Below are 16,385 nucleotides of genomic sequence, written 5' to 3' on the forward strand. Positions count from 1 at the left end.
GTTTATATTAAGAATCTGATTAATACTAATACCGCTAATAGCTAATGTCTTAAATTGCAGACGAGTCAAATAACCAGTTTGCTCAACTGTCGCGTCTATTAACGCCTTTGAATTGAGCCATGTTGATTCGAAAACGAAAAATCGATGCTCAACGCTTCGGCTGCGAATCTTTCCAATGAATATGACTATTTGTGTTAGATACATATGTGTATGCACGTATGTGTGTGCCTATGCAAATAAATTGATTCATAACTTATGACAGCTCACAGCAGTAAGCTGCTGGCTCGCTAAGAAGAATTGCTAGTTGTTAGCTGTTAATTTGTTTTGCTGCCTTCGGAAACTAACAGTTATAATTGAGGTGTATATATGTACATAGGTATGTGTATGTGTGCCTAACGGGTGAGTGTATTTGTGGCTGTGTTTGTTGAGGATTAGCCAACCGCTGTGTGGCCGACCATGCCAATCAGTCTCTGAAGAGCAGCATGAGTGTTGACGACGTCATTATTGCTATCGCAGAAATCAGGCTCAAGTATGTGTGTGCTTGTGTGCGTTTTTGAGCTATCTGGGTTCAATGTTGGCACTTGTAGTCTTTGAACAGCTCAAATAATTACACTCCTATTTGGCTGCTCTTCACTAACAATAGTCTCATTCCGAGTGTCTTCGTAAGCACTTATTTAAGTTGATATGAATTCCTTAAGTAACGGCGCTTTGTATCACTGCGTGTTTTCACCGCGCTCCTTTGTTTAACACCCCCTTCCCTAAGCTGTCTTGATTAGTTGTTTGTGTAACAAAAATTGAATTTTATTTCCGCACAATTTATGAGAATTAATGATTAATACGAGTCTATTAGTTGATTATTCGCACTAAGGTATTAAGTCATTTTTCTTATTGCGGCACAATCGACTAGCGTATCTCGCTTATTTACTGAGCTGTTGCAGTTAAAATGCGCCTCATTATTTTGCGATTGTAAACAAATGTGTATAATTTATTTCCAACAAGTTTTTTTGTAGACTAAGGGGCGTTCGATAACTACAAATCGATAGCAAATTGAGCGTTGTGGACGCATAATTGCTGTTAACGCCCTCTCATCCATAGCTTGCGCTAATAAGGCGTTAATTACGGTTTGATTACATTATGCGCCCATTTAAGTGATGAGCACCTTTCTGCACAGTTAGTGACGCCAGAGGGTTTACATACATATGTACGTATTGCATATGCTAATTTGACTTGCAAATTTGTAAACTGTCCATCACTTCGCACTGAGAGGGGAGCACCGAAAAAGCCATGTTGACTTATTAAAATTTCTATGCCAAGACAATAATTTGCACTGGTTAGCCATGAATAGTTCAATGCCAATGCAGGGTAGGTCAACTGTCTCGATAAAAAAAAACACTCCAGCAGCCTTTTTTTTGGCTATTTTTGAGCGTTTGATGTTTATCGTAAGTTCGCATGTAAAAGTGTGAAAGAAAAAATTGGAAAAAAATCGATTGAAATTCAAATTAGTGATATTTTAGCTCTAGACTGGTTCGCCAATTGTGATAGAGTTTTGCTCTGGGATTATGTGCATGCGACGGTTTTAACACAAATCAATAAAATAAATGCTATATATTTACATGCTGTTCGAAAAAAATTATAACGGAAATTTTAGTCTATAAAAATAATCGATTTTTTACTATGTATGTGCAAAAGTAACGATTGTGAAATTATCGAATTTTGTAATTATTAAAATTTAAGTGGTTGTATCCATTTCTGCATTTAAAAAAACATTTTCGGAAGACGCCATTTTATCAAAAATCAATAACTTGACTAATGTTTCGATCATTACCTGTATTCATCTATAGCAATAATACATTTTTTTGGTTTTTGGATTTGAGGTAATTTTAAGCAGAAAAGTCTTCCTCACCGTCGCATATCGTTTTTCGGAGGCCCTGACGGAAATCGGCTACGGAATCAAGAGAATCAAAATTTTTTAAAATCTATGCTTTATAAAGTACATGAAATTTTGAAAATTTTACATTTTTTATTTTTTTATTAAATAAAATGACCTTAAACAAATTTTGACTTGCAAATTGATATAACCCCTGAAAGCCACTTTCAGTTATTGTAACTCACCTTTTCATCGTATTTCGAAGCCTACGAGTTGATCTATTTAAATCAGCAGCATTATAATATTATATAAAGGTATATACATAACATTTAATTCCGTTGCCTACTTTGGATCACATACCAAAATGTATGTTTTCTCTCTTTTCTAAATAGTTTTAAACTCAAGAGAGCCACAGTTCGTCGAAGGTTTTCGAAATTTTGTTTATTGTTAACTATAACTACTGTAATTTATCTCACTTATAATATTTATAGCTGCGTATTAATTTTGTATTTTTCTAGAAACAGTTAGCTCAGATATAATGAGATTAAGACGAAATGTTTCTGGTCACCAAATTAAAATTCAGCACGGCTTTTAGTTCTTAACTTTTTTAGTCAAAACCTCGAATTTGTAAATAATATCGAAAATTATGTCAGCTATAAAATACAAGCTAGAATAATAATACAAGTGAAAAGAAAGATTCTCTTGAATTATGCTTGATAGTTACAAAGGCGTTTTAAAATTACGGAAATATAATATTATATATTAACAAAATTTATGTTCTGATTTCAGACTGCTGTGAAAGGTTTTTCCTGACATAATTTTTGGATCAGAAAGTAATAATCAGTCATCTAAGTACTACTAAAAGCTTCTGGAAGTACACTAAAACCACGAAAAATACAATCTAAATGAAAACATCACTCTCTTTCGGATAGCAAGAAATTCCTGGTCGTTATATCTATCAATAGTCTGTGCTGATAAACCAACTACGACTGACCACTTTATGCAAAACCTTTGGAGCCGTTGTTATGTTGAGAGAGGGTATTTTTAGAAAGCCATGTTTCTGATTCTCCTAATTTTGTAATTGGAAGTCCATTCAATAGTATTTTAGAATTAAGAGAACAATACATTCCTATAACATTGTGCAGCTCAAGGCTCGAATTGGATCAAGTCAATTTTTTCTATTAAGTTTATTTTTTCAAAGTTACGAAGAGAGCTCTTTTGTGCTCCTCTAAAAAATTAGTTTGTTCATATACTTTGAAAGAAGTCGTTTATGTAAACCGTTCTGTTGAATTTTGAGATCTGGTGCAAAGTTTATGCTAATTAAACAAACTTGCTAGACAGCGAAACATTTCGGATAATATGCATATATTTTCTACAAGTTTTTTCTTTCTTTTCTTCAGAAGTTATATATTTCTCATGAATAAATAAAACTTGCTAATTTTTCTTAATTTACAATAAATCGTGGAAGCGTAAACGCGTTGTTAAAACATTATGATCACGTCGAGTTTCTTGGCTTAGTTTTTTTTGGTTAAGCAATCGTTATTTTATGTCCCATATGTTAGAAACTAATTAAGCCAATTAGTTCAAAACATTCTGCTGATTTCATTTGCATTGGTAATGGGTTAAGGTCAGTTGCTTTATGGTTTTATAGTCAAACATTTACATTTTTTGATTTGTCGGGACACTAAAAGTGTGGCTAATAAAGCACATGTGCTGTGGTTAACCGCAAAATTTGACTATTGAATTTTATTTCCCAATGTAATGGAAATTGATTTTTTTACGTTTGCGCGTGGCTTCATCAATCTGTAGATGTGCTTAGAAGGTTCCTAGAAAATTGTAATTTCAAAGCAAAAGAGCGGAAATAGCAGAATTTAAAGTTTGGAAAGTAATTTTTGGACCAATTTTTTTTTTTGTTGTTGAGGGTATACAGGAATCCTAATTTCTGGAATAGAGTTGTTAAAACTGACGATTGTTCTTTCGACATAATTTTGGATACCTAAGTTCTGATTTTAAAATGAAATAGGTTATTAGGGTTCAAACTAGCCTTATGATAAAAGTGGGCGGGGTTAAGGGCCGATTTGAACCACTTGCATAGGGTTAGGTGGAGTTCAGTCAAGTAAATTATGAGAGTTAAGTAAAATGGGTCAGAGCCACGTGTACGTCTTAACCCTTATGTTAGTAACCGGGTACCCGGGTACCCACAGCGGTGTATTTGTGTGAATAACTTAAAAAAAAATGTTTTAGTTTATTTTTTTAAATTATCACTGACTATTAATATTTAAAGATACAATTTTTTAGAATAAAATAAAAAAAAAATAATAATACTCAGATCGTGGGCACCCCGGTTACTAAAAGACTTCGGTAAAGTTGGTTACTAACATAAGGGTTACTTATTAAATCACATGAAGAGTCTTAAAACGGACTACGAAAGTTAATTGAGATAAAAGTTTATTTTAAAGAGATCGTTAAGATTTTTGAACTAGCCCCCAAATACCAAAAAATCGAAAAGTGAAATAATTTCTTTAAAGCTAATAGCAATCCAGTAGGAAAAGAATACTTTTAGAAAAATATTAAAAAATCTCACTCACCCAGGCAGGTCGTCAGATCCAGCGCGCCCGCATATAGGCAACCATTCTTCCGTTTTATCACATTTGCCAGCTTGTCAACACAGAAGCATTCATTGTCGTGCTCCGGCCCAATATCGTTGATGAAATTTTCACCGATCGAATAGCGGAAACCGGGTATGCCCTGATACTGTATATCACTCTGATAAAATAACTGCACCGAACGACAAATATCTGCGCTGAAGATATACATCGAATCACCACGTTTGCGGAACGGCGGATACGATGAGGCATCGGTGCCATTGATTTGATTGCACATAGAAGTTTCACCCTCGGAACCATTCAGCCACACCTGAAGATTGTGTGAATCGTCGAGTTTCTGTATTTCGAGCACGCGTTGCGCGTCGCCTTTACCCGTGTGCACTTCGTACACTTCATTGCCAGTACCGTTTTTCTACAAAAATAACAGTGATTAGAGCAACTCAGTGATGCGTGTGAAAATAATTTGTTGTTTTAACTTAAATTTCTAGCTAAATACTTACGTGATTAAAGAACGAGAATGCCAAACTGCCATCGCTCAGTTCACGTATCGTCTTGGAGCCGCCCTCTTTGATTTGATTGCAAATTGCTTTCGCAATACCGTTCGTATTAATACAGAAACGCACGCCGTCGAACAGGAACTCACGCACGGTTGTGTCGAGAAACATTGATTTGGGATCGTTGAAGACGGCCTTTAAATTGGCATTCAAGTGAACCAGCAACAGCGACAAGCCCGGATCATTCTCGGCGATCGTCAGCACCGACTGCAATGAATATGAATTATATACATATGTTTGTATGTATTTACGCATGAACACTACACTTATTTAATATTTATTGCGTGTTTAGCGTTTGTAGCAATTTTTAATTAACTTTTATTGTGTATATAGCACCAACGCCAAGCTTAAACTTCATTTTTGTGCTTATTTACAGTTTTATTACCGATCAAAGCGCTTAATTATTGAGCATTCAATTAACTTAACATCGAAACTAAAACAAATGTGTTAATTACAATTTCAATGCAGTAAAATAAGCATACATTTTTAATTACTATGTATGTATCTATATATTAGTGTACTGAAATTAGAGTTAAGGTAAGTAATTAAGCTTGCATAAATACGATGAGAACTTTGCCATATACATATGCCTATGAATATTATTTATGTTTTTAACAACTAAATTTCTGAAAGTATATTTGTATGTCAGCGTGAATAAGTATATATATACATATATTTTTAGAAAAAATTATTTGTGCAAAATATGTAATATTTTTTTTATTCAAATACAAATGTAAATGAGTCAACCAATCAAAATCAAAAACCTTCAGAGGCGTATCAAAATACCGAAAAAATTAAATTAAATAAACTATTCAAAAATATTAAAAAATGTTAATAAATTTAAAATCAAATACAATAAAATAATGTCATTGTCATGTTGTAACATTTGTTAAAGAAAATAAATCGTTTTTATGTTTTGTTAATTATTAATTAATTATAAAATGTTGCATAGGCAGACAAGCAGGTTACTAGGTTCTTAGGCGACAGCTGAACTTGACGATTTTAAAAATGTGTAAACTCAAGCGACCCTCAAGCACTTACTTTTACTTGCTTGAATACTGCATTGAAAATATTGTACATCCATTTATAGGGTGCTACAACAGTAGTTTTAGATATGATGTCAATTTACGTGGATATGTATTGGCATCAAGAGCAAAAGAGAAATATATATGTGTATATTTTAATTCTTATTTTTAATTTTTTTGTAATTTTAGTTTTATAAAGAAATTAACAAATTTTGTTTTGTGCCAAGAAAGTCGTAAAACTAAACAGGGCAATTTTAAACAAATGTTTTCTGAATACTTTTGCGCCAGCAATCGCAGTTTAAAACACTTGCTGAAAGCATATTTAAATAATGTGGCTGATTGAATGAGCGCCGGAATCTATTGTTCGCAGCTAGACCTAACAAGGTAGAATATAACATAAAGAAGATCAACATATGCGTCGATAGTCAAGCGGTAATTAAGCAACGATCCCACATTGCATTACGTCGGAGAATGTCCTTAGAAGCATTGGGGCATTAGATATAGTGGCTGAAGGAAAGCGGTTGCATATATACTGAGTTCGAAGCCACAAGGGTATTCCGGGAAACGAAATAGCTGATGAGATTGCCAAAGGCATCATTTGTGTGGCTACCAACCCATAGAGGAAATAAGTAATTCGCTTTAGACGATAAATAATGAAATGACAGACGGATCAGGGCAAGATGGAATGTCCCACGGTCCCAAAGGAAAACACGCATGCTCTTTACTTACACGGTCTTGAAAAGACTGCAGTACGGTTGTTGGTCTAATGGCAGATTAAAACTTACTGGCATAACATGTGAGCCGGAAGGGCATTAGTAACGACACATGCTAAAAGAAACCAGACATTTGAGAAATGCTGGAACTAGTCTTCATATTATATTAACGCTTATATTATAATAAGATATAATATAACCCTTTGTGGTAACTAACAAATCTTTTTTAAATACTTGATCAAATTTCTCCTTGGTGTGTACCTTGGCCTTAACCGTAAAAATGGAACGGAACGGAAAGCTAACGGGTTCTATCTCTAACATAACTTTAAAGCAATTCAAGCTTCAAAGCTTATATCATTTATTAAATTAAAGTTGAAACGTTTCAGAGGTTCGGTTTTTTCTATGTGCCAGGATGAAATATCTCTCAAATTGAAAAAATAAAACGGGCATATTGAAAAAAGTTATTATATTTTCGTTTACATTAATTTTGTCGCCTTAAAAATAGTTCCCATTCGATATTATGCACTTATGCCAGCGCTTCTTCCAATCGTGAAACACTTCTCAGACTTTTGGAATAAACTTTAGCACTTGAAAAACGAGAGGCTCTCTTTATTTTCGGAAATAGGCCCAAGTCACACGGATACATGTCTCCCGAATATAGAGGCTGAGGCAAAGTTACAGAATTGTTTTTGGCCAAGAATTCATGAACAAGCAACGAAGTGTGATTTTGTAACAAACGAAGATCCCCAAGCTCATATAACTACCTTAGTGGCAGCTACAGACAAAAAAGTCCTGTTATTTTCTGAATACACCTCGTATATGCAAGATTTTCCGAGTTGAAAATATCTCTTAATAAATTATGTGGGACCTCACTAACAATAGTTCATCGAATTCTCTCTTAAAGTATCTATATGAACTATTAGTGATATGCTAATTTATATTTCACCAAACTTACCGTGACATCTAGATTCGAACCAGTTCGAACTACAAAGCAGGTGCAATAATAAAATATTTTTAAAAATACAACTGAAAGCCATCAGACACCTGTTGTGATAGATCTGAGAAACCAGAAAAGATAGTTACGCAAATTCGTGCATTCATTGTGCAGATCTGGTTCTTTTTCAATTCTACACAAATTTGCATTTTAATATTAAATTTTTATTTATAAATTAAAGCAATTTATCCCGAACAGGAATATCAATTAGCATAGAAGGCCACAGTGGATAAGCTAAAGAAAAAAAGAGATTGTAGGAAATTTTTTTCTGTCTATATATGTATGTATATACTTGTTCATATGGATGTAGAGCATACTTTTACCGTCTATTTCATAATTATATATATTGATTAGAAATTATTTGCATTGCCTGATAAAATACCAAAAATCACTAATTTGTTTTTGATTTGTGATTAAATATTTGTGTTTAAAAATACAACTGGCAAAAGTAGTACTCTTCATTTATTTACTCATGACAACTTGAAACTTCAGCCATTTACGAGGGTTGTCCAATAAGTACTTGGGCTGATTACCACCTGATGGCCCCACTATTGCAAGCGTAAATTACTTTCGTGTAATACCCGCTGGTTCACAGTTAATGTCAAAATTTCTGCCGAATAGAACTCGGTTTTTTTTGACTGCATGTGGGAGGGCGCGTTTCCACGGATTTTAGAAAAATGTAAAATAGGTCAGTGATTCGACCGATTTCGACAATTTAGATGCCTATACTAAAGTGGGAATTTTAGTTGTGGTACTTAAATAAATCAAGCACATTTTTGATAAATTTTCTTGGTGTTGAATGAATAATACTTTTTGTAATCCGTAATATTTGACTTATCCAAGCAGGGTAAATCGAGTTAGTACTGTTTCTACTGACATTATGTGGTCCGAATGTGTTTATTTTAGAGCTCAGTTTTTAAGGTGAAAGCATACAAATTTCCTAGCAGATTGGTAGAGGGGTTCAAGCTGTAAATATTAGGGTAGACATTTCTATATTTAGCTAAGATATGAACACTAAAAAAACATAAATGTTATTTTAACTGGTTACCCTTCCGATGCACCGGTATTTGTATAAATAATTCTGGTTAGTGGGTTAAGTGACCGCAATTTTAAAATGGTCACATAGTTAAGATATTTTAACATAATATTTAGAATGAAAGTAAAATTTAGTAAATGCCCCACTGAATCACCAATTAAACACCGATTAATATAGTAAGTAGATAGTAGGAAGTTCATAGGTATTTGATAAATTTTAGGTTTTTGTTTTGTTATGTAAAAAATTTACTTTACGTTTCCCACGTATGCGCTCCATCAGACGTTTCAATATACGAACGCCTGGCGTACGGTTGAGCCTATGGTTTAATCTATTCGCAAAACCCTGAAATATGTCAGTTATTTCTCTTTCGAACACTTGCAAAAACGCCTGTAAATAATATATAGTTGATTAATAAAAGGATATGTGCGAAGTGGACTTAATGTACTTTAACGAAATATTTTGAATTTGAAAGAAATATTTATTACTGGCAATAAGAATTTCACTTTACGCCTGTAAGTATGCATCAATATATCATAATTAAATGCCAATAAATATTATATTTCTTTCATAAATCAAATGTGAGTAAACAGACTCTAGATAGAATTAAAGTCTAATCAAGCCAATCTTTCTATATCTGTAGCTTACGTTCATATGCATATTGAGTACGACAATGTGATCGGATTGTGTATAAGGCGCCGAGGCTACTTCATCAAATTCAAAACGCTGATCCTGCACATAGCTGATCTTAGAACCATCACGTGAGAAGTGCTTCACTTTCTTGCGTCGATATTGTCTGCAGGAAAAAAGACATATTTCCAGTTAAAAATAATGAGAATTTTTAAGTTAACACTAAGTCTCCACTTACCTGTATACATAAGGTCCGATCTCCTCCACAATTGGTATGGCGCCTTGTTGTATCTTGTGCGCATTGGTCACGTTGAAAATATACACTTTGAAGGTCAACGGCTGTGGGAGTTGAACGAATCGCTTGTACTGTTCTGAGCCATCAGCAATAATTACGCTCTGTGGAAGAGAAATGCAAGAGTGTGGTGAGTGGGTGAGTGTGTGTGGTGAGAAGTCGATTAATTTATTTCTTTTTGTTTCCTTTTGATTGGCTATAAATTAATATGCTTTCAATGTAATTAATAAAATATGTTCAAGAGATCTGTGTGATAAGCTAAATGAGCGTTCCGTTCAATGTAATTATCCTGTGATATATGGTCACGGCATATCAGTAGCAATAAAATGCATATATTAGTATGGACGTATGCACATTAGTGTGGATCGTTTGTTATGAGCGACAATCTTGATAAATAAAATTAGACAAAATAAATTTGGAGTTTAGATGTTTTGTAAGTCTCCCCCCGGGTTTAATATGTTTCCTTGGTCTGCCCTTCAAGTCTCTCAAGGGTTTGTAAACTCGATGAAAAAACCAAATGGTTTCTACTTTTAAGAAAGAGAGAACTGTGTAACTTTGAAAGAATCGCCTGACATTTAACTTTTAGAAACTAGCTAAGATAAAATCGGCAGAATGCATATGTCAACCGATTGCGACGGGATATTTTCCATGGCTCTCAATGTTCCATCTAAAAGAATTTAGATCCTTCCTAAGGTTTCGCCACTTAAATGTCGTCAATTCAAAACAATTATCGTCTAAGGTTAAGAAGCGTTCGAACATATTTTTTTTAGTCTCCTCTCTTCCCGAAATATTTTTCCCAAAACTAAAAGGAAGTTCTAGGTACTTCATTTCTAAAGTTCTTTGTGTATTTTTGATTTAAGGAAAACATACATTCATGTAACCATTAAGATCTTGCATCAATTCTGGTAACCCAGAGCTCTCCGCTTCAAAAATGTTTCACAGTTTCTTTTTCTTATGACATATCATTATGGTTTGCTACTTAATAGCCTTATACTTAAGTTAACAAAAATAATATTATTTTTTAGAAAAAGAACAACTTGATGAACGACCTTAAAACTCTTTCTGTACATATGGTATACATATACCTACAAATGACGTGAATGTATTAACATTCTAAATGTCCTCACGTAAACAATAAATAATGTTACTTGATTGAGATTTTGGCACGATTTTAAGAAAGAAAATATGATATCGCCAAGTATTCTGAGTTTATTGTTATTAGAGAATTATGCATTCTCTAATTATTTAGTTGAAATATTAAAAATGGGTCAAGTGATCGAAATATTAATTGAAAGTAATATATTTTAAAATTGTTGCAAAATGCCGCAACTTTGTAGAAGTTCATTTAGCTTGTTTATTTAAAAAGACACAAATATTTTTCAAATATGTTAATTAAAATTAACTCGAAGCCTTTAACCCCGGCGCTTCAAGCTTAGGTTCAGCGTATTATGCAAATGATTTGAAAACGTGAATTAAAAGTCTTAATTAAAAGCTCTTTATTACCACACTGATTATAGCGGGCGAGAGTAATAATCTTGGTCAACCTGAAACGAAAGTCATATAATTTTTTTCTAACAGTGGCATTCCTTTTTTATTTTTGATATGAAATGCTTCTTACAGACATATTTGAGGTTTTAGAGAGAGATTGATGTTTGTAGCATCTTCGAATTAAGAGGAGGATAAACTTGCGCGCTGTACAAAGCTGAACTTATGAGAATAGGACTTAGCAGTCGTATATTGAGCCTTGGGTATATCTTGGCTCTCTTTTAATATCATTACCGACATCACTACCTGGATAATTGCAGTTATTTTCAGTCTCAGTCAGGCCTTGAAATAGTTTTGAAACGAGTAAGCAATTTCAAAGTAAAGTACTCGCTTGGTTGGTTATTACAATACTTAATAAGACATCTCTCGGGGTGTTCGAGAGAAAGACTCTGCAACGGAAATATTATGTTTATTGATAAGGATAATATCATCGCTAACGGTCGAATTATATCTATGTCTATATATACATATGATGGTATAAGAGACAGAACTTAACTTTAACTTTCCAGTTTTATTAAAACACCTATCCTTCCGTAGAGTATTAACCTTAACTACAATACTGTTAAAGTTTCAAGATATTTCATCTAATCGTTCTCAAGTTGTCTTAAAGTGACACTACTGCTATTATTTTCGTTTACAATGCTAAAAAAGCAAAAATTCGCTCTCACATAAGGTAAAGATCAGAACAAAAATGGGCCCCATAATTGTCATATAACTTTAGCAGATAAATGTATTCATGATGGTGAGTTAATTTTCTCTTTTCTTGTAATAATTGCTAGCTATTTTGAAACATTAATTAGGTCATAATAAGTTACGTTTTATTCTAGGTTAGTACTGAGGTGAAAAAAGAGCAATGAAGTTTGTAGTGCCTAGAATTTGGAGTGAACCAGGTGATAATCTTTCAAATATTCGAAGAATTTTTTCCAAAGCTTTCAGAGGCGAAAAGAAAAGCAGGAATTCTTATAGGCCTTCAAATAAAAAAACTAACAATTATGACGAGCTGAGTACTGACATGATTACAAATTTCTTCATCATCGGATGTAGAATGTTTCTAAAGTTTACATTCTCATTTGGATAAATAAAAAGATAATATGAGAGCTCATCTCGAAGAGCAAGAAAAACGTTTCCAAGGCAAGTTCACAGTATTGGGGGTTAATAACAGAAAATTCTATAGAACATGACAGAAAAAGTAAAACTGTACATTTTTAAAAATTTAGAGTCTATTTTAAAATGTCTCTTGTAAGAATGAATACTAAATGGATGTTAGTCGGTGAAGAAGAGAATTTGTTTGTACTCTTTCATGTTAATGATAAGTCTCAAGTAATTCACTTTGTCAACAAGTTGTTAGCGTTAGGCAAGGCGTGAGGTGAGAAGGACAATTGGGATTTAATACCTCCTGGTATAACCACTTCAGTTTTATTTGGATTAATGGCTAAGTCGCTTCTATTCACCCAATTGGACATCATGTTGAGGAACCTATACGTCCAATAGAATTCCACATGCAAACAGACGTGAAATCTATCTTGTAAGAAATAACTGAACTCTATTCTTAAGAACATTTTTTAGTCCTTAAAGTATAATCAATAATAATATATTTTAATTAATCACTATGTGAAATCAAGTATCTGATGCTCTTGAAAAACTTGTCAACGTTAGATATTTCAGATTGGTAATCAACTGATTAATAGCGGGGAAAACTATACTCTGCTATTTATAGTATCAGTAGTGTAAATTGATCTGCACAGAACTTTAACATATTAACTTATAATGGGAGAAACAATCAAAAATAAACTCATCGAAATTCGTGAATGGCGTCGCTGTTCTTCGAATGAATTATGCATTTTACCTTCTAAATAGCCTTAGTCAAGAATGCGCTTTAATTTATGCGCGACTTTATGTGGCAATTCGAACACTCCGTGCATGGAAAATACCAAATGACAATATATTGTCCTCACGATCCAATCAAGTACGACTAAAATATAGAATTCCAAACAGAAACCACTCGGTGGCCAAAACGAAAATAGTCACCTCGACTTCAAATCAGTTCTTCTAGGACACAAAGAATGCATTGACAGTCAAAATCGTCCAAACAAAACCAAAAAACAAAAAAAAAAAATAACAGCACGAAAAGTTTCAAGTGCTTCGTTGTTGTACTTCAAAAGTAGCAACAAAAATGCATTCTCAATGCTCATAATTAAAATTCTGTTTGCGTTGGGCGATCCAAATTGGGGCCACGGCAGCCGAGTCGAAGGAGAAGCATGTAGAAGAAGCAACAACAAAGCAGGCATAGTCGGCATAATAGCAACAAAAATAAGAATAATATATATGTACATATGTCCATTAAAATGACAACATGGCTAATTTACATTTAGCTGGAAAAGCCTACATTTTGTTCTGCTGTCATATTTTAGTCATCGGTGCTTGTTGTTTGTCTCTTCTTCTTCTTCTCCCTGTTGAATGACAAAAATGTTATTTAATGTTAAGCTATTTTAGCTGTTCGCATGCAAAACATGCATAAATATTAATAATTTAATGGCCGAAATGGCAATTAAATTTTACAATTTTTCATTGTTGAATGAAATATTTATGTGGAGCCATACCCTCCATTAGCCATGCCTTGGATGTTTACAGGTATTCTTATGTATTTTTATTGCACATTCTAATTTTGTAAAAGAACGGCATCGAATTATTGCACATGTTGTTTAATACTTGTGTACAATTATATGTCATGTCTAGTCGAAATTTAAATGCTGCTGACATGGCCAAAGTTAAGAAATAATTATCAGTTAGAAAATGTCGGTCAATTGTTACTTTTTGATTTGAGAGATGTGTTCTAATTTCTTTTTTAGGATATACCTGATTGAATTTCGGAACACTTAATAAGGTCGGCTTATTTAAAGGTAACGTATTGTACATAAATTTGTTTGCGAAAATTCGATTTTATTATTCAACAAAATTGCTATTTAGCATGTTAGCTCAATTAGACCGCTCTTCAAATTTTTTAATATAATTTTTATTGTTAAATATATATTTGCTTTAAAATAAGTCATAGTCTCAGCGATTGCTTCTTCATTTTCGCTTAATTTTTTTTCAAAGCACACTATTCTTGAAAAAGTAATATATAGTAAGTACAAAGAAATCTTTAATTGTTCCAATAAATCATTTTAGTTGTCTAAATCTCGCGTTAAATAAATGTTATCGGGTTTCGCTATATAAAGTTAGAAATTCAAACAATTTTTATACAGTTTTGTGATTGCTTGACTCAGCAGGCGTCAAAGATGATCAACAGCAGAGAGAAAATACGCAATATTTTACAGTTTTTCTTCGATAAAGGCAAAACCGTTAGACGGCTGAAAATGAGAATAGTGATAATGGTTCTGATACTGTAACAGAGTGTCATGTACTATTTTGATTTCGTCTATTCCGTTCCGGTAATTTTGATTGTGAATATGTACCATGCTCTGGAAGGACAATTGTCGAAAACATCGATAAAATAATGTAACTCGTCGATTTCGACCGTCATATAAACATGGTTTCGATTGCCTAGGAGCTTAACATTGCACAAAAGAATCGTCCACTTTGAGCTACTTCCTTATGGCCAAGCTCTTCGCTTGGAACTTTACCGTCGCTCTCCAAGAAATAGCACTACTAGCTCAAAATTTTTTTTCTCTAATTGGTACATCTGTCGTGAGAAGACATGAAAGGTTACAAGTTATTCTGTCAATTAATTATTTATTTACAAGCCATTTGAAGTTGACGTGTCGGAGTATTTTTTTTAATAGGGAATAAATTGAATATCCCGCAGTGATTAGATTCTTTGTTTTGAACGGTTTGAAAGCAAAGACAATTTATAAACCTCACCTTCAAAACGCACCTCCAAAAACCGCAACCACACCAGAAATCAATAAGCATAATAAAACAAATACTTCATATTTTGCATTTAGGATTACATATGAAAAAGCTGTTTGGAAAAGTAGTGCCGCACATGTTAACAATTTAACAAAAACTGGATCGAAAACAAATTTTCCAGCATAATTTGGAAGCAGAACAGAATAAAACCAATTTCTTGCGACGTTTTATAACTGCGGATGAAACTTGGATCTACCACCATGATCCTCAATTGAAACAAGAACGTTTACAGTGGACTGGAGCTGGTTGTTCAGCACAACGATCAGCAAAGAAGGTTATGACATCAGTTTTTGGGATGCAAAAGAAATATTGTTGATTAATTATCGGCAGTAAGGTAAAACAATCAACTCTGAATATTATTGCAGTCTTTTGGATCAGCTAGATGAAAAAATGTATGAAAAAAACCTGGTTTGTGGCACAAGAAAATAATTTTTCATTAAGACAATGCACCTGCTTACAAAGGTAAGCAGATTTGGTTACCAATGACTACTATCTCTTCAGATATTTGAAACAATTCCTTTGTGGAAAGCTTATTTCGTACCAAAAACAGTATTTTTTTATTTCGAGAGCAGACATTTTTCAACCAACCTGTAAATGTAGCAAGCCCGGTGAACTAGATTTGTTTTCAATGATTGTGGATTTCTACTTTACTTTCACGTGGTAATTACCATGTTCATTTTTAATATCAACTTAAAAATAACAATATATTAATATATAGTATAAGAAGACAAAATTTTTTAAATTTATATTGTGTAATACACTTCATTTCAAGTCCAAGTTCAAGTGGAAATTATATATTTCACTCAGGTATTTGCCAAATGGTAGCCGCCAGCTCCCTGTTCAACAAAAAACGAAGTGTGGCGCAATTTCAACAAAACCTGCATACAAAATAGGTACCGCTATGCTTGTAAGAAAACCAATAGCAAGAAATACAACTTTGCCGTCTTCGATTATGACTATTGTTTTCATACTTTACAGTAATGAGCTTAGTAGAAATATTAAGCAAATATTAATACATATTTGAACAGTGATGTATGCAGAGGGTAAATGTCAGCGAAATTAAAGAAATTTGTATGCAATCTTCAAGCGCTACTTAGACAAAAACTCACTTGTGGTCAGGTGAGGTGAGTTCATAGTGCAGCTTTGTAGTGTAATTTGCCACGTAAATTAAGCAATTATTTGTTTTTGTTTGTATTTAACAAACTACGTCGCAATAC

The 16,385-nt window shown here is 33.3% G+C and overlaps 1 protein-coding gene across 7 annotated transcripts in view; it reads right to left on the bottom strand.

Annotated features, from left to right (window-relative positions):
* Nucleotides 1–16,385, bottom strand: part of Snmp2 (Sensory neuron membrane protein 2) — a 47,986-nt gene that overhangs the window by 20,531 nt on the left and 11,070 nt on the right. For 6 of the 7 annotated variants that reach the window (XM_014237972.3, XM_036359122.2, XM_014237971.3 and 3 more), the window contains exons 3-7: nt 9,661–9,818; nt 9,441–9,588; nt 9,045–9,182; nt 4,974–5,234; nt 4,456–4,885 (exon numbers count right to left, since the gene is read on the bottom strand). In XM_014237972.3, the coding sequence (XP_014093447.1) occupies nt 4,456–4,885; nt 4,974–5,234; nt 9,045–9,182; nt 9,441–9,588; nt 9,661–9,818 (1,135 nt within the window). The remainder of the gene's footprint in view (nt 1–4,455; nt 4,886–4,973; nt 5,235–9,044; nt 9,183–9,440; nt 9,589–9,660; nt 9,819–16,385) is intronic. The other variant, XM_036359121.2, reaches the window with a different exon arrangement.

Source organism: Bactrocera oleae, chromosome 6 (assembly GCF_042242935.1).
Source record: "Bactrocera oleae isolate idBacOlea1 chromosome 6, idBacOlea1, whole genome shotgun sequence".
NCBI lineage: Eukaryota > Metazoa > Arthropoda > Insecta > Diptera > Tephritidae > Bactrocera > Bactrocera oleae.